The sequence below is a fragment of the Nicotiana sylvestris genome, chromosome 5 (genome assembly GCF_000393655.2).
Source record: "Nicotiana sylvestris chromosome 5, ASM39365v2, whole genome shotgun sequence".
Classification (NCBI taxonomy): domain Eukaryota; kingdom Viridiplantae; phylum Streptophyta; class Magnoliopsida; order Solanales; family Solanaceae; genus Nicotiana; species Nicotiana sylvestris.
The window spans coordinates 162,908,417-162,934,350 of record NC_091061.1 but is presented as its reverse complement, the minus strand read 5'-3'; the positions used below and the strand labels follow the sequence as shown (position 1 = coordinate 162,934,350).

The following is a 25,934-nucleotide window of genomic DNA, read 5'->3' as shown; positions in this document are numbered from 1 at the left end:
GGTTTGTATTTGCGCATTGCGAGATACTAATACTAGTACCACTTAAAATCTAAAAATATTACAAATATTTGACTTTAAAATACGATTTAAGTTCGGCATATCTCCTGATTAGATATTGTCAAACATAATCAATAAGTCAGGACTATTTTCTCCATTTGGGTGACTGTATTGTGTTAATACTTATCTCTACCAACGATCAAAATATATGCATTACGATATTTCACATTAGACTCCTCCTTGTATAGAAAATTTGGCCAAAAATCATAAAAACAAACACCAAACAATATTACTAAATATAACTAAATTGTAATTAAGTACTATCTGAACCATTAAATAAATCTTTCCAATAAGAAAAATCGTCATCTTAACATACTTTTATTGGGTGTCTTTTAATCTTGGTAGCAAATGAGGATTTTGTGCTTTGAATGTAGCCTTTGCCAAAGTTTCTGAACCCCCCACCCCCACCCCACCCCCAACCCACAACCCTAACCTCCCCACACCCCTCTCCCTTTATTATATGAAATGGGACCAGCCTAACCATAGTACAACATTTCTTAACGTATACCAAAGGGTTGCTACTTCGGATGTTAATTTTTTTCTCTCTCTTTGTCCCTCATTTCTCTTTTTTCTCTCTCCTCTTTTTTAACAAGACTGACTTGGCTCTCCGGCATTGACTGGTTCTCAAGCAACTTCACTCCGGTAACTGAACTCAGCTAAAGATCGGTTAGTTTAGCTGTTAAAGATTAAATATTTATCCCAAATTTATTAAATTCATTGCATGTTTAACTGGTCTTTAATTTTATTTTGTTATAACAACCCATAAAAGTAGGTGATCGCATTTTCAACTCAAAATCATTTTGGAGATTCTGTGTGAAGATATTTTGGGTTTCATTCACCTGGGTGCATTTCAATCTTCACCTTTCAGCTGTGAGAATTAAATTCCCCCAAATTCACTGTGATTTCCCAATTTATATTATCTCTAATTTGTTGCTTTGTTTTTCTGTTTTCTTCCAATCCACTTGCTTTCTCCTCGTCATTTTGGGTACTTGTTCTATGTGAGATTGCTAATTCGTAAGCAGCATTCCTTTGCTTTTTCATGACTTTGGAATATGGATATGGTGGTTGTAGTACTCAGTAAAAACTTAGATAAAAGCAAGAAACTGAAAAATGCAGTCATATATTCCTTTTGAGATTGAGATTCTATATGAATATAGTTCTCATTCCTTTTTCTTATCGATGATTGTTCCATTTCTTATGGGTTACTATAAAATATTATTGAACTTTAAACAGCAATTGTTGGTTTTCCCATTGGAAATTGCACAGATGGAAATAAAAACAGGTTTTGAGATAAAAAGAATTCATGTAGGCTGTAGAGAGCAAAATTCACAACTTGAATTAGTAAAGTGCATAAAACTGCAGAACGAAGAAATTGTATGTTTAATTTCACTTCTCAGCAAGAACAATTGTTATGCATAAGTTTATATTCGTATAATGTGTTTCAATATTTTTTTTATTTCTAAGTACACATTGAAAATCAATACTTGTTAATTGGTCCAGTTATTATTGTATGTTGACTTGAGGCGAAATTTTGGAATCTGCCTTTACATATGTTTCTGATATTTCTCTAAACTTCGAGATTTGGAGGAATTTCTTGTATTTAGATGCATGATGAAATTCATGACAAAGAACAGTTTATTAATCATGTTCTTCTACCACTTAAGTAGAAAGCTGTTTTGATTGAAATTTTCATTTGTGGGTTTTACAGTGAAGTCTTATCGGTGAGTCAAAACAAAGTCAGTTTCTAACAGTTAAAAGTCTTCCCAAGGGATGAATTAGACAGTGAGAAGAATACACTTACAATTTGAGGATGAATCTGGGGAGATTTTCAACTCCCCAAGGGAATAGAGTTATCCAAAATGGGGATCCTTGGGTTCCTGCTACTCCACAAAAGCAAGTTTTGCAAAGTCCCGATCTTATTCCAGGTGAAATGCAAGGAAATCAGATGGAAAGGTCAGATTGGCAGGATCTGCTTGGGATTTATGGTAACTTTTTACAAAGACCTGCTCATGGTACAGGAGCAGTTCAGAATCCAATCAACCCAGTGAATTTGAATAAGGATTATATTGGTCAGTGGAATAATGCAGCAGTCGACTACAGAAGCTCTGATATAGATATCAACCACTGTGAAAACATACCAGGTCACGGTAGGCCTGCTTGCACTAGAGTTAATTCATTAGCAGAATTGTTGGGGATGAAGAACCAATCATATATGCCCTCCACCAGTGGAAGATCAAGCAATAGCATCCACCTCAATGATTTACCGACCTTTCAGAATTCATATTCTCAAGTCGAAAGCAGATATGAGCAACTTCAGGCAGGTCCGGATTTTCTCAACGAGAGTCAAGTGTTTATTCCAAATCAGACATTTGATTGTTATGGCAACCGGCGCCTACCACTTGGTGAGTAATTTGTCATGAATATGTTAATTTCATCTAATACTACACCGAATAATTTGAGACAAGAAATATCAGCATTCTTTAAAGCAATTGCATGACAAACCTCCATCATACTAGAAGAGAACCGATTGGAACTATGTATAGCAATAGTGCTAGAAAGACCTCATAACTACCAGGTATAATACATTAACATAACATTGTTCTTCGATTCCATATACTAGGGATTCTCGATATCAGATAAGTCATTCCAATATTAAAAATTAGTTAGATAAACAAGTTAGTCTAGTAAAAGCTTAGAAAATATCCCATTTGACAGGTATATATCATGATATTTTATTCTGAATTCTGAATCACTAGTTTATATCCAATTTCTTTTCCTTGCAGATGGAATTCTAGGCCCATATCAGGTCAATAAAGCCATGTACTCATCCTTGACAACACCAGATGCTGGTACAGGTTCAAGCAGAAGTAGTTTCTTCCCAATTGCACCAGTAACGCCAGAACAAAAGCAATTCAATGATGACCAGCATTTTGAGAGACAGAATTTCTCGATAGAAGAAAGCTCTAGTCTTGAGAAAGATAAGCAGGAGAATGTTCTCAGGTCTATGCAATCCAAAGATAACCACTCTGATAAACAGTTACAGAGAGTCGCAGATTCATTGGTTGCAACAACATCATTGAGTGAAAAGATCGATGATGAGAACAAAGGTAATGGAGACATTGACCTGAACAAGACACCACAGCTGAAACCTCCCAAAAGGCGAAAACACCGGCCGAAGGTAGTAATAGAAGGGAAAACCAAAAGAACTCCGAAGCCTGCTGCCCCAAGAAATAGTACTCCAAATGAGAATCCATCAGGAAAAAGGAAGTATGTCCGCCGAAAGGGCCTCGAAGATTCAACAACTGAACAAACTGAAGTTGTTGAGCCTGCTGCCCCAAGAAATAGTCTTCCAAATGAGAACACATCAGGAAAAAGGAAGTATGTTCGTAAAAAGGGCCTAAAAGCTTCAACAACTCAACAAACCGAAGTTGGTGACAAGGACAGAGCTCCTGATGCTGGAGACACAGCAAAATCATGTCGGAGAATGCTAAATTTTGAAGACAGAACAAAAGATGAAAGCCTGGCCAGTACCAATATCAGCCAAGCAGAAAAACATCAGCAAAGAAAGGAGACTTTTGATTTGAACTTGAGTTCTCAAGATATGGAGTCATCTTTGGCAATCATGGAGGCTTCTGCAATACCACCTGGGCAGAATCAGCGGAATGGAGAAATTGCAGAGAAAAGGCTAACAGAAACTGCACCTTATGTTATCAGTTCCTCCGTTGAAAAGCCAAAAGATTTGGCATTGCCACTTCCTTCAGCAAATCAAGTTACAACGAAGAACCAGGCACTGAATGCCATTGCAAGAAGTCTAAGTATGCGAAACGTTAATCAGCACCAAAACAGCATTCAGCTTGGGTGTGATCAAGTGCCAGTTCATGAAGCTGGAACAGGCCACTTTGTCTTTGAGGCAAAAGATACTCGACCAAAGAGAGACGAAGCAAGGCAGCTGGCACTGGAAAGGACACCTCTGCTTTTGGGAGACACAGCTTCTGCACACGTAAAAAGAGGATCCAAGAGAGATCAGTGCCACATTTCGGAGTTTCAACCTAAAACTTTTAGCCAGATGGGATCGGTCTGCTCAGACATGTTAGGGATTGACAATATTAGAAGAAATTGCAGCACATTTGGTTTAGGAGGTTCAGAGATTCACAAGAAAGCAAAGTTAGATTCTGAAATATATGGCACTGTATCCGGTATACCTTCCAGTACTACAGCTTCAATGCATGGCTCAGTAAAGTTCCAGTCAACTAGCTTGAACATAAACAGATATGTTGGATTCCCAGGTAGCGGAGCCAATGGTGAGGGCAGTAGGCGCTGCGCTAGTCCCATGACTGTTAAACATAACTTTCAAAAGCAACCAACCCCATCTCAATCCCATTCTTATACACAATCAATATCTCAGAAAATATCCCAACAATTGACTGAAAGACATGGACCCCAAGCGCAGGCCAGTAGTAACTGGAATCTTCAGTCTCAACCCCAAGCTCTCTCTATGTTTGTACAAGAGATCAGGAGGAGAATTTCTCACAATAACATGCTAGCACGGATGCAGAACATGGGGCAGACATCATCCAATGAACTATTCAATAACGGGGAGATGCTTACAAGAGACAACAAGAAATTACGAGGTGACGAACATCTCTCAACAAAAGCTAGAGGTATCCTTTTGCAGCTATTCCATCACTCTTGCTTTTATTGTTTCCTTTTTTTCTTTTCCAGCAAATGTAAAGCCAGTCTTAAACAAAGTATGAAGAATCTTAGATACCAATAACAACTACAACCTTCCTGTGTCTCACACAGGCTTACAAGGAACACGCAGATATGCAGCAGCAGTCGATATGATCACACGCCGATTGGAACGCCTTGCTATCAGTAACAGCAAGAAATATACTGCTCAAGAGCAAAAGGCCCTTGTTCCATACAAGGGAGATGGCACTATTATCCCATATGAGGGATTTGATCCAATAAAAAGACGTAAGCCACGGCCCAAAGTGGACCTTGACCCAGAGACCAACAGACTTTGGAACCTCTTAATGGGGAAGGAAGGAGGTGCAGAGACAACGGACAAGGACAATGAAAAATGGTGGGAAGAGGAAAGAAAAGTCGTCCGTGGACGGGTAGACTCTTTTGTCGCACGAATGCGCCTTGTTCAAGGTACAAAAATCCATATATCATTCATTCTTCAATTTAGAAGTCAACTGATTCTGAAATGATTCTCTGGTCCCACCATTTACTTGTGTCAATGAGATAGCCAAAGGTAAAGGCTGAACAAAATATCAAACATGAGCTGCAAAACAAAATAGGTATTCTAACACAATTGGATCCAAGGAAAAAAAGTTGTTTATAATTTGCTCTGCGAGACTCTTTAGAATAAAACAACTCTAGCGTCATGTACAAAGAGGAGCTGCATTTTTGAATGTGGTGGTATCCTGCCCTACAGTGTAAAATTTCCAAAAACAGCATATAAGTTTGTTTGTTAGAGTTAGACATAGTGAATACAAAAAGAAACCTAAAAAAAGGTGAAACATGCGGAGTCACGAAGTTCAGCCATGATTATCAACAAGAGAGAAACTAAATTGTATATTGCAAAGTCTGGCATAATTGATGCATGAAAAGTCTGTAAAACTGATAATTTGCTAATCAGTCAATAATGATTAACAAAAGAGATAACCATCAGAATTGTAGAGAAACTAAAGGCAGTTGAACAAGTTTCGCGGTAGACGTACTAATTGGGATTCATTTCCATGACCACACCTATATATCTTGTATTACTAGAAGTGATGTTCCCATGATGATATCAATTCCAACTACACAAATAATTTGGAAAAACTTTGCAGGAGACAGGAGGTTCTCACCTTGGAAAGGATCTGTAGTCGACTCAGTGATTGGAGTGTTCCTCACACAGAATGTTTCAGATCATCTCTCAAGGTAATTGTTGATGGTTGGAAACCATCAAATGGACATAGTTAATAATAGAAATTGATAACTTAAAATTTTGATTTATTTTCTTGCAGCTCCGCTTTCATGTGCCTTGCAGCCAAGTTTCCCTTGCAGCCGACAAGCACCAAAAACACCCTCTCCCAGAATGGGTGTAACACATTAGTGGAGGAACCAGAAGTCGAAATAATAGATCCAGATGGGACTATCACATATCATCAAGCTAGACTACAGGTGCCTACACGTCATCAAGGCTCCATAACATGCAGTCAATTATCTGAGCACAGAATGGAAGATCGCATTCAAACAACTGGAGCTTATTTAGTAAGTGAGCATGAAAAGAGAACAGACGAGGAAGTCATTTTATCACAAAACTCTCCTGACTCTCTCATTCTTCAAGCCAATGAAGAACTCAGGTCAAGCTCCGGATCCAACTCAGAATGTGAAGACCAACCAAGTTGGCCCAACTTGAACAAGAATAGTACTCGAGCAAACCGTTCTCCACCGGCAAAGTGGCCTGCTGCATTCCAGGAATACCAGAGTCACTTTATGAGGAATACACAATCAGAAAACATGTCCATCTTCAGGAATCATAAGTCAGAAGCTGTAGCGGGTATCAGGCATAATCAAACTCTTGATGCTGAGACGTACTTGCATGGTTATCCAATCAATCCACATGTTCAGGGCCAAGAAAAATCAGCAAGAACTTCCAGTAGTTTCTGGTTGACCATGACACCAGAATTTGGAAAACATGAAACAGCATGCCGTGAGAAAGAAATTGCCTCCTCTTTGACTTCAATAACTCCAGAACCCAATGCCGCAAAAGGAGTAGACTTCCTGAGCAGAAGCATGAAACAGATAACAGGAAGTTCAAGTACTTTGACAGCTCAGCAAACCACAGTGCCCATTGTTCATGCACCAAGAATGGAAGAATATGCATTTGCAAGTAAGCACAGAGAAGAGGAAGGAAATTTACAAATGCAGCCTCACAATGGAAATTATCAACATTCTGTAAGTTGCCATCCAAAGGAGATGTCAATGGCCTCACAACTAGAAAGCACTTGCATCCGACAGTCAGTAAACCGTGCAGAAGCCATTGCTAAAGGACAAGAAGGTAATCCTTATATCCCAAAATGCAAATAAGATTGTTCATGTACATACAAGATCTGTAGTTCGTACCTCGTAGTACATGCAAGAAACTCTTGCAATATAACCAAATCACATGCAGAGGTTCAAGCTTATATTTCAAGCGAGCAACCCAGTGTAACAGGCACCAGCATCTCAAATACAAGAAAAAGGAAAACTGAGGAAGGAGATAAGAAAGCTTTTGACTGGGATAGCTTGAGAAAGCAAGTCCAACCAAAGAGTGGGAAAAAAGAAAGAAGCAAGAATGCAATGGACTCACTGAACTATGAAGCAGTTAGATGTGCACCAGTTAAAGAAATCTCTGATGCTATTAAGGAACGAGGGATGAACAACATGCTGGCAGAGCGAATTAAGGTAACAGAGCACTAAATATGTTTTGATGAGTCACAAGGAGAAAAGAGACCTCACCGGATAAGTAAAGATTCATAAACGATAATTGCTTATTGTGCAGGACTTCCTCAATAGACTGGTAACGGATCATGGAAGTATTGACCTAGAATGGTTGAGAGATGTGGCCCCAGAAAAAGCAAAGTAAGTACCTTGCACTAATACACTAAAATTTTCCATCTTCATGAGTTTACCTGCCCCTAAATTATTTGTTCCTTACTGCAGAGAGTATCTATTAAGTATTCGTGGACTGGGCCTGAAAAGTGTAGAGTGTGTGCGGCTATTAACACTTCACAACCTTGCTTTTCCAGTAAGATCCACTTGCCAATTTGCGATGATTTACAAACTTGATCTACAACTCAAAGTTGAATTTGTCAGGTTGACACAAATGTTGGACGAATTGCTGTGCGACTAGGATGGGTTCCTCTCCAACCACTTCCTGAGTCACTGCAGTTGCATCTTCTTGAACTGTAAGTTATTAAAGCAAAACCTCAAAACTGTACTTTATCTACTATACAGGTTATCATTCATGCTTCCGCACAGGTATCCGGTTCTAGAGTCAATTCAGAAGTATCTCTGGCCACGACTGTGCAAGCTCGACCAGAGAACATTGTACTTTCTCAAGACCTCATAATAACTTTTCTTTGGTTAAATATGCAATTATTAAGCTAAAGGACGCTCTAACATACCCATGGATGTATTGGCAGGTATGAATTGCACTACCACATGATTACATTTGGAAAGGTAAGTTTAACTGCACTTTTTCAAGTTTAATATGCTGAGTATGACTTATTTTGGGGAGGTTGTCTCTCATCAGACAGAATCATTATGGCTTAATTTCAAAATTGGCACAGGTTTTTTGCACCAAAAGTAAACCAAATTGTAATGCATGCCCGCTGCGAGCTGAGTGCAGACACTTCGCTAGTGCTTTCGCAAGGTTAGTCATCCATGTGTTCAATCTTTTCTTTTTTTAATATAAGGAGGCTTGACATAAGGTTACCTTAAAGTTTTCTTTGTTCTTTTTAACAACTGCAAATGAAAACAGTTAGCATAATTGGGGGCAAAGGTATGGTGTCAAATTTAAAAACACAAATCTTAAGAACAGAAACCATACTTGTCAAATTCAAATTAAAATAATAATGATGATACTAATGATAACAATGATTATAAATAATACTAATAACAAGGAAAGAGGAAAACTATGTGTGTGCACATACATAATCCTTGTTAAAGCACATCTTAAATTGCTAAGCTATTTCACAAACCAAAAGTAGCCACCTGTTAAAGTAATACAGCGGAAGAACTCTTTAAGAACTTTCATTAGCTATCATGAATAGTTGCTTGCAAAACAAGATAAACAAGTGAATCAATCTGAACCTGAATGCTTCATATGCACCTTTCCTCAGCTAAAATCTGTTCATCTCATCCATCAAAATGCTTAAATGAGTCAACCACTCAGGCAATCCTTATTATTAAGTTAAAGTCACAAAATCATTTCAGTAATTGACAAGTAGAGCTCTAAAAAGTGTTCCTGAGATGGTTGTTTACTTCTGTAACTGTAACTCTTGCATTAGAGATGCAAAATCTGGCATCACTTTACTTCTATTATTACTTTGTCAATTTAGAGAAAAACTGACAAACATGTTGAAAAATTACCTGCAGTGCAAGACTTGCCCTTCCTGGCCCACAAGAGAAGAGTATAGTGAGTTCGACAGTTCCAATCTCTGGTGGAGGAATTGCAGCTGCCCCACTCAAGCCTATGCTATTACCCCCAGCAGGTGAAGGGAGAATGATTAGCCCATGTGCTCCGGTTGAAGCTGGAAACATCCCTGATTTCCTGAACAAACCAATGCCAATACCTCAAGAGATAACCAACTTGGATAGAGAAACAACTCTCATTACCAGCAATTGTGAACCTATTATTGAGGAACCAAAATCACCAGAACCGCTGCCAGAACTTTTGGAAAGTGACATTGAGGATGGATTTATTGAGGATCCTGATGAAATTCCAATGATCGAACTCAACATGAAAGAGTTTACGTCCAATTTGGAGACTATTTTGCAGGGGCATAACAAAGAAGGTGAGTTATCCAAAGCTCTGGTGGCTTTGAATCCAGTTGCAGCTTCAATTCCTACTCCCAAGCTGAAAAATGTCAGTCGCCTACGGACAGAACACCAAGTGTAAGTTCCTGAGTTTGTTTGATGTTTACCTGTGTAAGGATGTAAACAATATAAGTAGAATTTAGAAATCTGGAAAAATGGGACTAGGCGGGGCAGAATATAATATTATAGTAGGACTTAATGTGAATATGAAATTGTATGGAATTAAGAACACAACCAGCAAAGAATGTGCGATGCAGATATTTATACAAATTTGCAGTGTGCTGAAAATGAGAAGATGTATAAAGCCGCAGTACCAATTTGTATTGCTAGCCCACACCTCTCAACACCACCAATTATGACACCAAATGGTCTGATAATAAATTCCTACAAAGTATATAGTCTTCACGGTTTTACCTATGAAGCCATGCCAAAAAGCTCTAAAATTTCCAATCACAAAACTAATGGTCAATACTCTGATATATTGCAGGTACGAACTCCCAGATTCTCATCAATTGTTGGAAAAGGTCAGTTGTCTATCTTTTGTTGCTTCATTAATAAAATTTGGTTAGAACTAAGCTTTATTCTAACCCGATAATCTTCAAACACAGCTGGATAAACGAGAACCTGATGACCCAAGTCCATACCTTCTGGCAATATGGACACCAGGTATGCAACCTAATTTTCTTTGAATAGTATCTTCTTCTCCAGGATATCGACTAATGCACACAGAGCACAGTTAGTGAATGGAGAAAACTTGAGTTCGTGTTTCTCAACATAGTGCCAAATTGCTATTCTGAAGCCAAACTATGCATTAGCAATATTTCACTTTTTGAAACCAAAAGATGCCCCATATAGTACGGGGTGACAGACTGACCAGCTTTTCAGTTTTTTTCTCTTTTTCTCCGTTCTGTCACTGATTGCACCTACCAATATAATGGTGAATTAAAACTCTAGTCTGCAGTACATTATGTTGTTGTGACTCCTGCATAATGTGGCACCAGGTGAGACTGTAAATTCAATTCAACCTCCTGAAACAAAGTGTGATCCCAATGGCTCGGGGAGCCTGTGCAATGAAAAGGATTGCTATTCATGCAATGGCATTAGAGAAGCAAATTCACAAACCGTAAGAGGCACGCTACTGGTAAGTGGCCCAGGCATTTGTTGTGTTTAAAAGTAACTACCTGTAGAAGAACTATAAGCTAGCATTGAATTTTCGTCTCTGAAACACCAAGCTTATTGCAGATACCATGCCGAACAGCAATGAGAGGGAGCTTCCCACTCAATGGCACATACTTCCAGGTCAATGAGGTAAACTCTGGACCTTGTCATCTGATCATTATTTTCAGGGGACTGTTTGGGCAACAATACTTCACAAATACAAGAGCAACTGTTCATAATGCAACTTGAAAATGGAATATTATTGATTGCAAACATTTAATGCCTGATTATTGAATTATATGTGATCTTACACTGCAGGTTTTTGCGGATCATGAATCCAGTCTTAATCCAATTAATGTTCCGAGAAAATTGCTATGGTCCCTGCCAAGAAGGACCGTGTACTTTGGGACCTCTGTCTCAACAATTTTTAAAGGTACCTACTAATGCTCAGGAAACCATTGTGGTTTGATCCATGGCTTAAGAATTGAGCCTTAACTTACTGACTACATAAACATTGATGTTTATCAGGCTTGTCAACAGAACAAATTCAGCACTGCTTCTGGAGAGGTAAGGCCAACTTCTCTTGCTTCTCTTATTTACCGTGTACAAAAAGGATCTAAGTATGTTAATGCTAAAGATGTGGAATAGTGAGATAGGAACGCGCTTCAATGCTGATGGTTCTGCAATAGAATGAGGCTCATTTAACTTAACTGTTATTACTGAATGGTACCAAACCAATGGAAGTGCAAGAAGAAAGATCTTGGACTCGTCACCAAAAATACAAGAGTTTATGAATGTGACTAAGGATATTAGTAACGCAGTACACGAGTTATACTTTTCAAAGTGATGATTCTACCTAGAAGAGATAAGACAATTTGCGATGCTAAAAATTCACATGGAAAGAATTGTAATCTAGGGAGAAAGTGTGCACTGCTAGGACTTAAACTAGGTGGCGATTTTGGATGAAAATCATCAAACTTAAGTGCTCAGTAAGTTGCCTGATACTTCTAAAAAGATCAAATAGAATTGGATCGGCAAATAAGAGCTAGCTAACTTGTGATTTATTCTTTAAAGAAAAGAGAGAAAAGAAAGAACAGCTAAGCTAATGGGAACATACAAGCCTCTTAAGATGAATAACACTCGTGGAGAGAAACAATTAGTTATAATAAGGTAGCAGGTGTAAAACTTATTGAAATACGAGGCAATTGTATCAGGTCATACAATTGTTTAAGAAATTACTCAAAATACCAGCACCTTTCCTTATCTCACTACGGGAATGGAGATGTGTATTATACCATGTTCAACTTTATCTTTAACCTAGTAAAAGAAGTGATTGAGTTACCTAATGTCTACAGTCAGATTATGTACAAACTGTTATTGTGGATGTCATTTTCAATAAGCATTTTGCAGGATTTGTCTGTGTGAGGGGATTTGATCACAAAACAAGAGCCCCACGACCTCTCATTGCTAGATTGCACTTCCCCGCAAGTAAGTTGGTCAAAAATAGAAGTGATGACAGAAAAAAGGAGGGAGCTGCTGCAGAGAAGGCTGCTGGTTACAATTCACCCAAATCTGCCCATATGAAGTAGAGAAACACTGCCGAGTAGGATAAGAATTTGATGACTAACACATTGTTGACATTCAGTAACCTCACCTTAACAGGAGATACAAGTTTACATGTTACAGCAGCACAATATTTGAAGTCACCCCTTGGCAAAGAGGGTGTAGTGTACAATAAACATCTCCTATTCTTTCATTTATGCTCACAAACTGAGCCATTTTTCAAGAATTAGCAATACAAAGCAATAATAGATGTAGGAAAATTGAGATGTAACGTTCATTGTTTGATTGTGCAAACAGTTAATGCCAATGCAATGGAATTTTTTTTTAATTCATGCCCCGAATGAACTACTGATTTAAATGTTGTTAACAGACTCATTTATGAGAGATGGAAGAAGTGGTTAACTGGAGATGCATACCCGTGGGGCTTCACCTCATAACTTAATATAGATGGACTGCAGTCTAAGCAAAGGATACAAAACCAAAAATTTTAAGATAGGAAAAAGGATCACCTATCAGCAAAAGGCTCTGCAAATTATATCGCCAACTCTTCTCAAATTTCAGATCTATTTCTCTCTCTTCCCCAGAGAAAAGTAGAAAACAGCTCAGCAGTAAATGATACACACAAATTAAAAATCAAACATCACCTAGCAAAATTTTGCTGTGAAGCCATTACTTTTGGGAGTCAGTTAGCAACAAAGCATCTCTCTGCAAGCATTTGAACTTACTAAATTCTGGAAGTTATACACCATACACTTACCCCAAGTTTGAAAGTAAAACAAAATAATTGATCTAAATCCGGAGAGACTCAACCATAACCATCTGAGTATTTCCCTTTTTGGCATTTAGAGGGCATAAGATCCTTAAACTACAAATCATTTATTTTTAATTATCAATATGCTAAAATGGATGGACAATCCCATACAAAAGTTCCAAGGCTCTGAATTTTCTCAACTTCCACATGTCAAAAGGCCCACGCTCTGTTAACTGTCTAAACTACGACCAAATTTCACCCTGTCTGGAATGTTTATAGACTATACTACAAAATTTGTGATTAACCTTCTCCATTTTTCTCTTTCCAAAATTTTACATACCCAATGCTTAAATTAAAATTTGACATCTATAGAGGGCTATATAAGGTAGTATTGCAAAAATTTCAAGGATGGAGTTTTCAGGCAACTAAGTTCTTTTCAAAATATAGAGCTATACTCTAAACTTTTATAACCTATAGCTACTGGCATAAACTAAAATGTTTATGATCATAGAATATATCTCTCTGATTTTGTACCTCTAGTACAGGGGCGGATGCAGACAGTGAGTTACGAGCATGGGCGGAGCTAAAAATGCAGATGCGTATAAGGTTAAAAATAATTTTATGCATATACATTAGTTGTTGAATCCTCTGTGTTCTCCCGTGCTTACGTTTTTATTTTTTTGAATTTCCTTGGTCAAAATCCTGCCTTTGCCACTGGTTACGAGCCATGTATAAGTATTTGTATTAGATTTATGAGATAAGTACAAAATATTGATTTCAAACCCAATAAAGCAAATGAGTTGTAGTAGAATCCCGAACTCGAACTCATAAAGTTTAAATTCTAGATCCGACTATACAATTGTACTCACTCAATGTCCAAAACATCATACTACTCAATAAGCTTACATACTTGCAAACCAGCTAATAGCCTTGACATATTTCTTTAATCATTTCTATTTGCTAATTATCATTACATTACAACGGAGTCATAAACAGAATAATAACAACAACAATGAGAAAGTCGAGTTCATAATTAGTCCATAAGAAGACTAGAGCAACAAGCATCACGTGAATCAAAGATTTAATTCAGATGATTCTACGGTTTTATGTTGATAAGGAATAATCAAATATAAGATTGAACATTGCCAGATACACACCGATTCAATAATCACGAATTTAAACGGCGTTAATGAAATCGGTGGTGAATAATAGAGTACCTGAATAGCTTTGATCGGAAAATGTGGCGGCGACGCCGATTGGCAAGGTCACTATGCTACCGCTGACAGCGGAAGGCGAAGCGACGATTGGATTGAAGAGTTCTATTTTTCCCCTCCCCTAGGTTTGAAGAGTTCTTTTGGTTGCCGCCTTTTATTTGATTACGTTCCCGCCTCCCTTTTTCTCTCCGAAATCCTTTTTATTTATTTTTTGTTTTTTTTTTCCTTCTTCTTCTGTTTTTTTTTTTTTTGGTTCTCCTCTGGGTCTTTTTTGTTTTTTTTTTTGGTTTAAAAGATAAACATATATTATACTAAGATTGAGTACAGAGCATGGATGCCTATATTGCATCATATTTGTCATGGGTTGCTTTCCAGACACGCCCCATGACCCCTTGGTCGCGCCCCATGGCGGCCTAGCAAGCCTCACAATGCCTAGCGCCATGGTCGGCCCCGTGGTCTTGGTTGCGCCAAGTGACAAGCGCGCATGTGCCTCTGTCGCCCCACCGATGCCTCTCGCCAGCGCCCAAGGGCTGGCCATTGACAACAGCGTCGCGCGCCCTGACAATGCCGCGCGCGCATATCCTGATGCCTCGCCAGCGCCCAGCTGCAGACCCATTCCAATAGTGCCTCGCGCACAGACCCTGATGCCAAGCACCAGTGCCCAGCCTCAGGCCAGCACATCAAGTGTCGCGCGTGCCCACAGCAACGCGCGCGCAGACCCTGACCCGCAAGACAAAGATGCTGCCATCGGACTTAGTTTTACCTTGTAATAATCTAAGTCCTTTTCATTGTAATCATAGACTAGTTTTCATCATTTTCATTTCAGTGTGCTTCTACAGCTTTATTAGGACTAGTCTTGTAATGTTGGTTTATTTTTTTTAAGCATTATTAAGGGGACCAAACAATCAAACATTTTCAAGCAAGCATTTTCTGGTGTCTCTCCCCCGCGACACCGCATCATTGTAATCATCATTTTCAGTCATCAATAAAATCATCATCATCATTCAAAACCCAATTCTCTCTCAGCTTCCGCAATTTGCTCACGACATTGATTTTCCCGCACGGCACTGACAATCTAGTCTAGCGTGCGGCGAGGACCTCATTGGCGGACAGCAACCGTACTGACATCGGTTGCTTAGCCTTACGTTGCCCTTCCAAAGAACATCAGGAAGGCGTTGCGTAACATATTACATGCAGATGTACCAGTAATAGGTGCTAAAGTATTATACCCAACTATACTACTACCACACCTAGGATTACCACTATTATACCACGTATTTACAATATTAAAAACGTCAGAGTGAGGTCTATAGTGACCCAAAACAAGTTCCTGCACCATACTCTTTTCTTGCTCAAAAACTGACCATGCAAAGTCTGGGTTGTCGTCAAAAATACGCACCACCGATTGAATGTCAAAATTGCAACCTTCCTTTGCTAGTTTATCTGCAACTCTATTCTGCTCTATGTACGCATGCAGTACTGTAGGTTTACCCAACCTGTTCAGAAGGTACTTGCAGTCAGAAATTAAGTTATTAGGTGCCACATTATTAGAGTCGAGTAACCCTATAATATCCTTTGAGTCCACTTCCACTTCTAGTGGTACAAGATTATGCTCAAGAGCTAATTGGAGTCCCTGCAACAAAGCACGCGGTTCTGCTAAAGATGGTGAATCTGTTGTTATTATTGCTGCGAATCCTAATATCCATTCAGCATTTGTATTTCGTATCAGGCCACCAATACCAGACTTGCTCATAGTATATGCTCCATCGGTGTTTAATTTATAACAAGGATATTTAGGAGGTTTCCATTTAAGATTTTGTTGTCTCTTTTTCCTAATAGTGTGTTTCTTGGCAACAAGATATATGAATTTGGCTGCTTGTTGAGTAGTTAATTTAGTGGAAGCTGTGGAAATGATATTTCTATAACAGTTATTATTACGTGCCACCCAAATATTCCATAAACTTAGAGACAAGTATGTGGCTGGATTTATTTTGTATGGAAAATGAAGATCCTTGCAAGTTATAAGTTGATGAACCTAATTAGAATCATGTGTTCATTGCAAATAATGATTGATCAATTGAATGATGCCTAAAGTCTGCCAATATGTTTTCGCATTTGTTCTAGGAATATGTGATTAATATTTTCATCTTCCCTATGGCAATATTGACAGGTAGCATCTTGAATTACGTTGATGTGCTTGAGATAGTCGAAACATAGCGACGTTTGGCTAATTCTCTAGAAAATCAAATCAAACAACACTTTTAGGGGTTGTTCGGGCACGTGCGGAGGAGAAGCCTTAATGCTCCGATGAGGAGATGTGAGCACTTGGCCGTGGTGGGTACGAGAAGAGGTAGAGGGCGGCCTAAAAAGTATTGGGGATAGGTGATCAGGCGGGACATGGTTCGATTGCAGATTTCCGAGGACATGGCCCTTGATAGGAAGGTCTGGAGATCAAACATTAAGGTTGTAGGTTAGGGGGTAGTAGAGCTTTCCTTACTTCATACCCGGGATGAGGCGGGGTTGGATTAGGGTTGATCTTAGATGGCTTGCAGTTTATGTTGAGCTCACACTATCCTTGTTGTTTATCTTAGCCCGCCTTAGATACTGGTTACTGTTATTGCATGTCATTTATCTTTTGGTTGTTACGCTTCTGTTACTATTACGGTTTCTATTGGAGTTACTAATGAATTGTCTTTTCTTGTTTTTTATTTCCGTCTTTCTGAGCCGAGGGCCTATCGGAAACAGCCTCTCTGCCCTATCGGAGTAGGGGTAATGTCTGCGTACAAATTACCCTCTCCAAACCATACTTTATGGGATTTTACTGGGTTGTTGTTGGTTTATTATTGTTAATGCGAGGATTAATACAGAGAGATTTTTTATTCTTTGATTAATACTGAAGAGATTTTATGCAGTGACTATTAATATATACGAATTGTTATACTTGAATATCTTGCTTTTAAAGGTTGCTTCTTTTGTATTCAGATTATTTAATCTCGCAATGCTAATATATGTATTTGTAGTTTACATTCTATCTCGCATAAAGTAATATATAGATTCCCATATAACTTAATACATATATTATAATATTGCCAACCAAATCCTACATTAGTTATGCAATGGTTATTTTTTTCTTAAGCGGTCAATCTAAATACTATATTATCTTATGCAGGATTTTATATCGGATTAATTATTACCCTTAGACCAAACGATTCCTTACAATACTAGTAGCTTTTCATTGTGAGACGTAGTTTTAGATACTTGTGAAAAAAATAAATTTTTGAGAAAGAGTCACAATTTTTTTTGAAGAATAGTCAAATATACTTTTCTAAGAAAAACAATTCAATAGAAAAATATTATCCAAAGAATTCTCCAAAATGTTATACAACCGGATAAGTATAGTCATATGAGAATAATTGGACAAGTATTCGTTTTAAATTATCATATGCATTTAACTCCACTCTTCCTGTTGATTGTACTTCCACCCTTGTTAACATGTATTTTGTGCTTAGAACTTGGGAGAAATTAAAAAATAATTAGATTTACAAGTGGTCTTTCAAAAATAGTCATTGTTTCAAAAGTAATCGAAATTTAGCGACTTTGTATGTAAAGATAAATTTAAACGAAAACACTGTTCAAAATCTGGAAAAATACTTCAGTATAATATACTGGAATTCCAGTATAATATACTGGAACTATACTGGAACTCAGTTCCAATATAATATACTGGAGTTCCAATATAATATACCGATCCAGCATAATATACTAGAGCTTGGAGCACCGGTGCTCCAATATACTGAAACTTTCTGCGTGTTGGAGTTCCAGCATAATATGCTGGAAGTTCATACATAGGTATAACGATCACCAGTATATTATGCTAGAACTTTCCGTGTTGCAACAAAATAGTGGCTATTTTTCAATGATTTTGCAAATGCTAGCTATTTTTGAATGACCATACAAACGCTAGCTCTTTTTGAATGACCAGTCCGAAAACTGGCTAGCCTGTGCTATTTTAACAACACTTTCCATAAAATATCTAGTTTCAAAATTTACCTAGTTACTCGAAGGATTTTGGGCCATTTTCGATTTGATAGAGTTTCAGTAAATTTTGAAACAGAAATATTTGATTTAAGATCAAAATCTCTACCTAGGTGTTTGGAATTTTTTTAGGTTTTGTAGCAGTACAAAAATGAGTAAAAAATTACAATACTATTTTGTTGAGGCTTGAGGGCAAATAATGGAGCAAAGGATCCCTCATTTTTTTAGAATTTTGTTGAGCAAATAATCAATTACTTTGACAAATTGGTTATTTTATTCAATTATCGAATACTCACTTCTCTGATTAACTAACAGCAGCTTATACTTAATTGAAACCGGATTACTGGGCTGCAGCTTTACTTCTAAGAAGCTCCACTATGACTTCAACTACCAGCAAAGACAAAATATGCTAGAAATTTCATCTTATTTGTCTAAGCTTTGTTTGAAATTACTCGGTGGTCGGAGATAATAGGTACCGAATAAAAAAATCCAAACTGAGTACAAATTGACATAAAAACTATTAAAGCATGTCTGCACGAGGCAAGAGATCTAGGGCATATTTCTGCTGACTAAGCTGTTCAATCCGTCCCTGAGAGTGAGAGGAGTCGGCATGTGTGGAGGACATAAGACCAGAAGTCTCAAGGATGTTTTGTAGAGCCCCTTATCCTCACGTCCACTCCCAAGGATCCCCTCGTCCTCGGGTCCTGAAAAAGACACCGATCAGAGACGAAAGTTACACTGGAGTTCAGGCACTCCCATAATACAATAAGGCAAGAAAGCGGAAAATTTCAAAAAAGTAAAATGGAAAAAGTGCCCCCTTTTGATTAGCCTGTTTCCAAGAGGGAAAAGGTTTTATGGCAATCTAATCAAAAAGAAAAAAGAAAAAAACCCACTATAGCGACTAAAGGGAAAAGGTCCAAAATTATTGTTATGATTCATGAAGAAGTTTATTTTTGTCATTCGTTTAAAGTTGGGTTCAATGAAATAAATTCATTTAAGAGACAACAACAACAACAACGACCCAATATAATCCCATAAATGGGGTCTGGGGAGGGTAATATGTACGCAGACCTTACCCCTACCCCGAAGGGTAGAGAGGCTGTTTCCAGGAGACCCTCGGCTCAAAAAAGCAATAGGAGATGATATATTAGTACCATAAAAATGCGTAATAAAAATAACAACAATATATAAGAGATATGAAATATGAAATACAGAATACGAAATACGAAATACGAAATAGATGGCTGGTATAGTACAACTAGAAGGTAAAGCCCTGCATCAATAGACGACCAATGACATTCCTAGTCTAACTCCTAACTGGATAGTCCCCCTCTATTGTGCTGTAGAAATATTCACACTCTCCCCTAACCTACAACCTTAATGCTCGACCTCCATAATTCCCTATCAAGGGCCATGTCCTCAGTAATCCTAAGTCGCGCCATGTCCTGTCTGATCACCTCTCCCCAATACTTCTTAGGTCTTCCTCTACCTCTCCGCGTGCCCACTACAGCCAGTCGCTCACACCTCCTCACCGGTGCATCAGTGCTCCTCCTCTGAATGTGCCCGAACCATCTGAGTCTTACTTCCCGCATCTTGTCCTCCATGGGGGCCACACCCACCTTCTCTCGAATATCTTCATTCCTAATCTTATCCATCCTTGTATGCCCGCACATCCACCTCAACATCCTCATCTCTGCTACTTTCATCTTCTGGATGTGTGAGTTCTTTACCGGCCAACATTCAGTTCCATACAACATGGCAGGCCTAACCACTGCTCTATAAAACTTACCTTTTAGTAACGGTGGCACTTTCTTGTCACACAAGACTCCCGACGCTAACCTCCACTTCATCCACCCCACCCCTATACGGTGTGTGACATCCTCGTCAATCTCCCCGATCCCCTGAATAACCGATCCAAGGTACTTGAAACTACCTCTCTTGGGAATGACTTGAGAGTCAAGCCTCACTTCAACTCCCGCTTCCGTCGGCTCAACTCCAAATTTGCACTCGAGGTATTCCGTCTTCGTCCTGCTCAACTTGAAACCTTTAGACTCAAGAGCATGTCTCCAAATCTCTAGCCTCTCGTTGACGCCGCCTCGTGTCTCGTCAATTAGAATAATGTCATCAGCAAATAGCATGCACCATGGCACCTCCCCTTGAATATGATGAGTCAGTGCATCCATCACCAGGGCAAATAGGAATGGGCTGAGCGCAGACCCTTGGTGCAACCCCGTAATAACTGGAAAGTGTTCAGAGTCGCCTCCTACTGTCCTAACCCGAGTCTTAGCTCCATCATACATGTCTTTAATCACCCTAATATAGTTACTCGGGACCCCTTTATCCTCTAAGCAGCTCCATAAGACCTTCCTAGGAACCTTATCGTACGCTTTCTCCAGATCAATAAACACCATGTGGAGATCCTTCTTCTTATCTCTGTACTGTTCCACCATCCTCCTAATAAGGTGGATAGCTTCTGTGGTAGATCGTCCCGGCATGAACCCGAACTGGTTGTCTGAAATAGACACCGTCCTTCGCACTCTCATTTCTACCACTCTCTCCCAAACTTTCATGGTATGACTTAGTAATTTGATGCCCCTATAGTTGTTACAGCTCTGGACATCACCTTTGTTCTTATACAACTTCAATTGCCCAAAAGGCTGTAACGGCAACAGTATATTCCACTTCAGGGCTCATTAGGCTCTCCAAAAATCTGGCATAAAATGAGACACAGGGAATCAAAAGAAAATCCACATGAAGGACTTGATTAAACATTGTATATAAGGGGAATAACACGACAAAACATGTCTCTGATATTGGTTCAGCTTACTGTGAGCACGTGATTTTTGCCCTATATGAGAATTACTCCCAAAAATTCAAAATAAAAAACAATTTTCCTTTGTGTGCAATGTTTGAATTTTCGTGGCACTTTTGGATAATCATTTATATTTTGTCTGTGCATGTTTATTTGTTAAATTAATAAAAATATAAAAAATATGTCACATTTGCATTTAATATGTAATTCTACAATTAGGAGTAATTAAGTTTGTTTTACAAAATGAAAAAATTACAAAAATAGGCATCTTTTGCATTTTTAGCATTTAATGTCCAAATTGTGTGATTTGATTTTATTGATGTTTAATTTTGGGTGATAATTATTATTAGAAGTTAATTAGTATTTCCAGATAATTTTGGGTTTTATAATTTAATCTTAGCATTTTAGCTTTATTTAGGAAATTGAATAAAAAAAAATAGAAGAAGACCGGATTGGGCCTTTTCTTCAATTTTAAATCACAGGCCCAAAGATACCCAACCTTCCCCTACGACCCGGTCCATTTCGGTTTAAAGTTGATAAAAGCACATAAATTATAATATGTATTAAAATCAGATATCTGGCCATTACAACAGTTTAAGCGACCGTGCTAGAACCACGGGATTCGGGGGTGCCTAACACCTTCCCTCGGGTCAACATAATTTCTCACTTAGAATTTCTGGTTCGCAGACTTCATTTGGAAAGTCGAATATTTTCCTCGATTCGGGATTCAATCGGTGACTTGGGATTCCATAAATCTCCCAAGTGGCGACTCTGAAATAAATAAATAAATCCCGATTCGATTGTCCTTTAATTGGAAAAAACTCCCTTCCGTGCCCCTTCGCGGGCGGCGCGGGCGAAAAAGGAGGTGTGACACTTACTAGGAAAGAGAAGGTCAGGGGGTTGCTTAGGCACAAGTAAAACATGATCTGTATTACATCTTATTTTTCGTTACAAAATAAAACACCGCAAATTGATTCTAATGCAATGCTTGAACCCTTTAAAATTTGCTTATTGCTCCCATATTAACAGCAAAAGCAACTACACTCGATATCAATTAACTTTAACAGAGAAGCAAAACTAGGAGCTTGAATACAAGTTCAGGGGATCCTAAAAAGTCCATCAATTTGACCAGTTAGCCAAACTACATAAAATTCTTTAGGGGGTGAAAAAAGCTAAGCAAAATCTTCCGCATTAAATAAGAAAGGAGGAAATAGTAGTAGAATATATACCAATCAGGACTAGAATGCATCTTCAGATATTGTCAAATCAGAAATGTTAAATTCTAAACAGCTTTCTAAGAAAAAGGATGACTATAATAGATTGACATAAAACAACCTTCATGTTGAACACAAAAACATGACAAATGCATAGAGATTATAGTAGCGGGACAACTAAGAACCACCAAAACGAGATTGGCTTAATTACAGAAAATGTGTAATATCTTGTATTTATAATAGTGCACTTTATACCTGCAATATTCCAGGTTGGCCTTTTGAGGAACAATACTGGACAGCAAAACATTCCATTTAGATGCTTCTCTCTTGAACCATGATATCTCATCATTCAGTGCCGCGACACCGCCTAAGATAACCTCTATGTCTGAATCATCATCCGACTCCTTCCAAGATTTCAGCAGTAAACTTGCTACGAAAGGGACAAAGGCTCTAACAAATATATAATCTTGCCCCTGCATCCAATTTCTAGTCTTTAACTGATAGAAAACTGCATGAGCTTGCAACGAAGAAAGCGAACACAACATGACAGATATTTCAGTTTCAGAAATAAAAACAAGAGAAGCGAAGTGTCACACTCACAGAATATAGTTAAAGCTCAAACAGAGAAACAAACATAGCCCCGCAAGTCTGGTTGCGAGTTCGCTGAATATGTGGCAGCAACTATGGCTGACTAAATGTATGTGGTTGAGAGTTAGTTAGGAGATATGCGTTAGACCGTGCAAATTAACAAAACAGTAAAGTGCCATCAAACTCGCATTGAATCCAACTTTTTAGGCCGCGAATAAATGATGCTGAAGTTAGCAATCATTACATTCAGTTGAGCTGAACAAAAGTTCATTCAGATAATCAAATAAAGATAATTAAAAGGCTCTAGTATAGCCTAAACTTCTAACTTTTTAGAACAGCACTTTGAGTCATTGACAGTAAGCATACACCTATTCATTTACAGTTTTTTACTAGTTGTTCACCTAGTTAGATCTTTGATCCTAATTTGTTTATTACTAGTAGTAGATAAGTTACTTCCCTTAATTACAAGATTTTCTCTAAGTAGTTGGATAGACTTTAGTATATATTGTTCTTACTCTATGCTATATATATATATATATATACACACACACACACACACACACCCCACAACAACAACAAAAAATCCAATATAATATTCCGGAATGGGGAGGGTAGTGCGTACAGAGACCTTACCTTAACTTGAGGGTAGAGAGGATGTTTCCAATAGACCCCAGACTCAAGGAATGATAAAAAGAAAACAATAGCAACCAACAGTAACAACAAGATAATAAGAAAACAAGCGGAATGATCAACATAGTAATAAAGATCTACCAATAATAAAATATGAAGCTAACTACTAATACAATTGGTATGGGGTAGACACACACTCACTACCTACAAACCTTTTACCCTAATTCTCGACCTCTATATCTTCCTATCAAGGATCATATACTCAGTGAGCTGAAGCAAAGTCAAATCCTGCCTGATCACCTCTCCCAGTAATTCTTTGACCTACCTCTACCTCTCTTCAGTCCCACTGAGGCCAACCTCTTTTATATAGATATATATACACACACACCAGATGTGTTTTTTAATCCCAGCAAATATAAAGATAGTTTTTTTCTCCATAAATTCCTAAACAGAACAATAGGTACTTCTAAACTTTCTTTTGGGTGCACGTGGCTTCCATGAAACTTGCCCGTTTAGCATAAAGTTTTTTAAACCAAGCAACAGAAAAACAGTATTTTTTTTAAATGCTTATAAATTTGGACCCAAAAAAAAAAAAAATACCAGCCATCTTTTGAAGGCGGAAAGGTCAACAGACCCATCACGGATGCTCAGAGTAAATGGGTGTCTTGTGGCAGCGGTATATAGCTCACGGTGTTGATTCAGCCATTTTTCGATCATCGGAATTTCTTGTTTAGCTCCTTCCATTTCCTAAATTTTCTTCTTTCTTTGCCACACTGACATTTTAGCTTTTCCTTTTGGAAGGGTGGACAAATCGAGGTAGCGCGAATTTGGAAATGGGTCGGGTTTGAATGGGTCGAAAAAGATTTTAGAGATCCAATTTTTCTTGACAAAAGTTGAGCGTCTCTCTTTAATATAGCATGTTTGGCAAAAATTTTAAAATCAACTTATTTTAAGAAAGTATTTTTTCTCAAAAGTATTTCTAATGAGAAATAATTTGTGTTTGATTAAGTAATTTAAATAATACTTGTGAGCAGCAATTAGGATTTGACCAAAATTTTAAAAGTACTACTACTAAATATATTTTTCTTAAAAGTATTTTTCAAAAAAGTACATTTTTGGGGAAGACACTTTTTTCACTGTCTCAACTCAAAAGCACTTTTTTCCTCTTTTAAAAATTTGGCCAAACAGTTCAACTTAAAAATAAAAAATTTTTTTTTTTTTTTTTGCCTTGGAGAAGCTTGATAGTAAATGTTATATATACCTTTTGAATGTTATGATTAAAACTAGAGTCAATACCTTATAATCTACTTAAACTATACAACCTTTGTCAGTTGCCTACCTAACTATTACCTGTTCCCAAAAACCGCCTGAACTATATCCCCGTTCATAATACAAACCCCTTGTCGCATTTTACTAGTGTGTATTATTATTTTTAAAATATGCCATGTGACAATCTACATGGATATTTGTTTAGCTTAATCTAAAAAATAGACTTAACTAAGATTTTAATACTCTTCATTATATCATTGTGAATAATTTCACGGTAAAAATACAAAGGGGGCTAGAGTTAAAACTAGTGGGTCAATTATAAAAAACTTATTTATCTTTACTTTCATCGGAGAATAGCTACACCTTCTCTCAGTAGCGATTTTTTCCATTAATCTTGGTTCTAACCTCAATTGCTTTTGTCTATTCATGCTTCTGTTCAAAAATCGAGATAACAACTAGGATTCTGCTCCTGAATCAGTACAGAAGATTAGGGTTTTGAAGAGAGAGAGAATTTCAGATAGATTCAGATGAAGAAATGAAGAAGAAATGTGAAAAAATGAAGAAAGGTGAAAAGATGAGGAAGGAAGGTGAAATGTATATAAAAATGGAGAAAATAACAAGAAATATAAATTTTAAAAATGAATTAAACACTATCAGATGGCCATTTTAATGATTTTTTTTTGTCTTCACGCGCTCTTTGGCGATTTATTACACACATTTTGCCACATAAGCGACGAGAGAGTTTTGTTATGAAGTATGATATAGCTCAGGGGGTTCTCAAGGACAAGACATAATTTAAGTAGACAACTGATAAATATTATATAGTTTAGGCGAGTTTTAGAATATTAACTCTTAAAACGTACTAATTAATTTGTGAACAGTTGCTTCCAAGTTTCAAGTCAATTTAAAGACTCTAGTGTTATGTTTCCATTGTTGGTTCGAACCTTATAATAATTATCTTGTCTAACTGTGAATAAATACTGTGATAAGAGGACTTAAATCACTAGAACATACAATTTTGATAGGGTAAAGAACAGTCTCAATTAATCCTAACATAGGTTCCAGGG

At 37.7% G+C, this 25,934-nt stretch overlaps 2 protein-coding genes across 4 annotated transcripts; one reads left to right on the top strand and one right to left on the bottom strand.

The window, feature by feature from the left end:
• The first annotated feature begins 546 nt into the window (after positions 1-546).
• LOC104233142 (DNA glycosylase/AP lyase ROS1) lies at positions 547-12,682 on the top strand. Of its 3 annotated transcripts, XM_009786475.2 has the most exons (22): positions 559-723; positions 830-927; positions 1,766-2,459; positions 2,841-4,718; positions 4,861-5,214; positions 5,898-5,988; positions 6,075-7,111; positions 7,226-7,497; positions 7,595-7,674; positions 7,756-7,840; positions 7,909-8,000; positions 8,074-8,142; positions 8,238-8,274; positions 8,385-8,467; positions 9,193-9,711; positions 10,121-10,157; positions 10,242-10,299; positions 10,635-10,774; positions 10,876-10,941; positions 11,110-11,224; positions 11,320-11,358; positions 12,202-12,682. In XM_009786475.2, the coding sequence occupies exons 3-22, from the start codon at positions 1,868-1,870 to the stop codon at positions 12,378-12,380; spliced, it is 5,823 nt and encodes a 1,940-aa protein (XP_009784777.1). In that variant the 5' UTR covers positions 559-723; positions 830-927; positions 1,766-1,867; the 3' UTR covers positions 12,381-12,682. The 3 variants fall into 3 exon arrangements, with proteins under 3 accessions (XP_009784770.1, XP_009784777.1, XP_009784785.1); XM_009786468.2 differs by lacking the exon at positions 830-927 and having other exon boundaries at positions 547-723; XM_009786483.2 differs by lacking the exon at positions 830-927 and having other exon boundaries at positions 559-699.
• Positions 12,683-20,967: 8,285 nt separating this feature from the next.
• On the bottom strand, positions 20,968-24,481 carry LOC104233135 (probable bifunctional TENA-E protein). Its single transcript, XM_009786462.2, has 3 exons — positions 24,199-24,481; positions 22,636-22,853; positions 20,968-21,064 (listed from the first exon to the last, which is right to left on the bottom strand). The coding sequence occupies exons 1-3, from the start codon at positions 24,340-24,342 to the stop codon at positions 20,986-20,988; spliced, it is 441 nt and encodes a 146-aa protein (XP_009784764.2). The 5' UTR covers positions 24,343-24,481; the 3' UTR covers positions 20,968-20,985.
• Between the last annotated feature and the right edge of the window lie 1,453 nt (positions 24,482-25,934).

Coding starts and splice junctions, on each gene's coding strand:
- LOC104233142 (XM_009786468.2), top strand. CDS start 1,868: ATGAATCTGGGGAGATTTTCAACTCCCCAAGGGAATAGAGTTATCCAA. Junction 10,300..10,634: donor TCTGGCAATATGGACACCAG/GTATGCAACCTA, acceptor ATGTGGCACCAG/GTGAGACTGTAAATTCAATT. Junction 11,225..11,319: donor TGTCTCAACAATTTTTAAAG/GTACCTACTAAT, acceptor GATGTTTATCAG/GCTTGTCAACAGAACAAATT.
- LOC104233135 (XM_009786462.2), bottom strand. CDS start 24,342: ATGGAAGGAGCTAAACAAGAAATTCCGATGATCGAAAAATGGCTGAAT. Junction 22,854..24,198: donor CCGCCTTCAAAAGATGGCTG/GTATTTTTTTTT, acceptor AATTGGATGCAG/GGGCAAGATTATATATTTGT. Junction 21,065..22,635: donor GCCAACCTGGAATATTGCAG/GTATAAAGTGCA, acceptor ATTTTATGCCAG/ATTTTTGGAGAGCCTAATGA.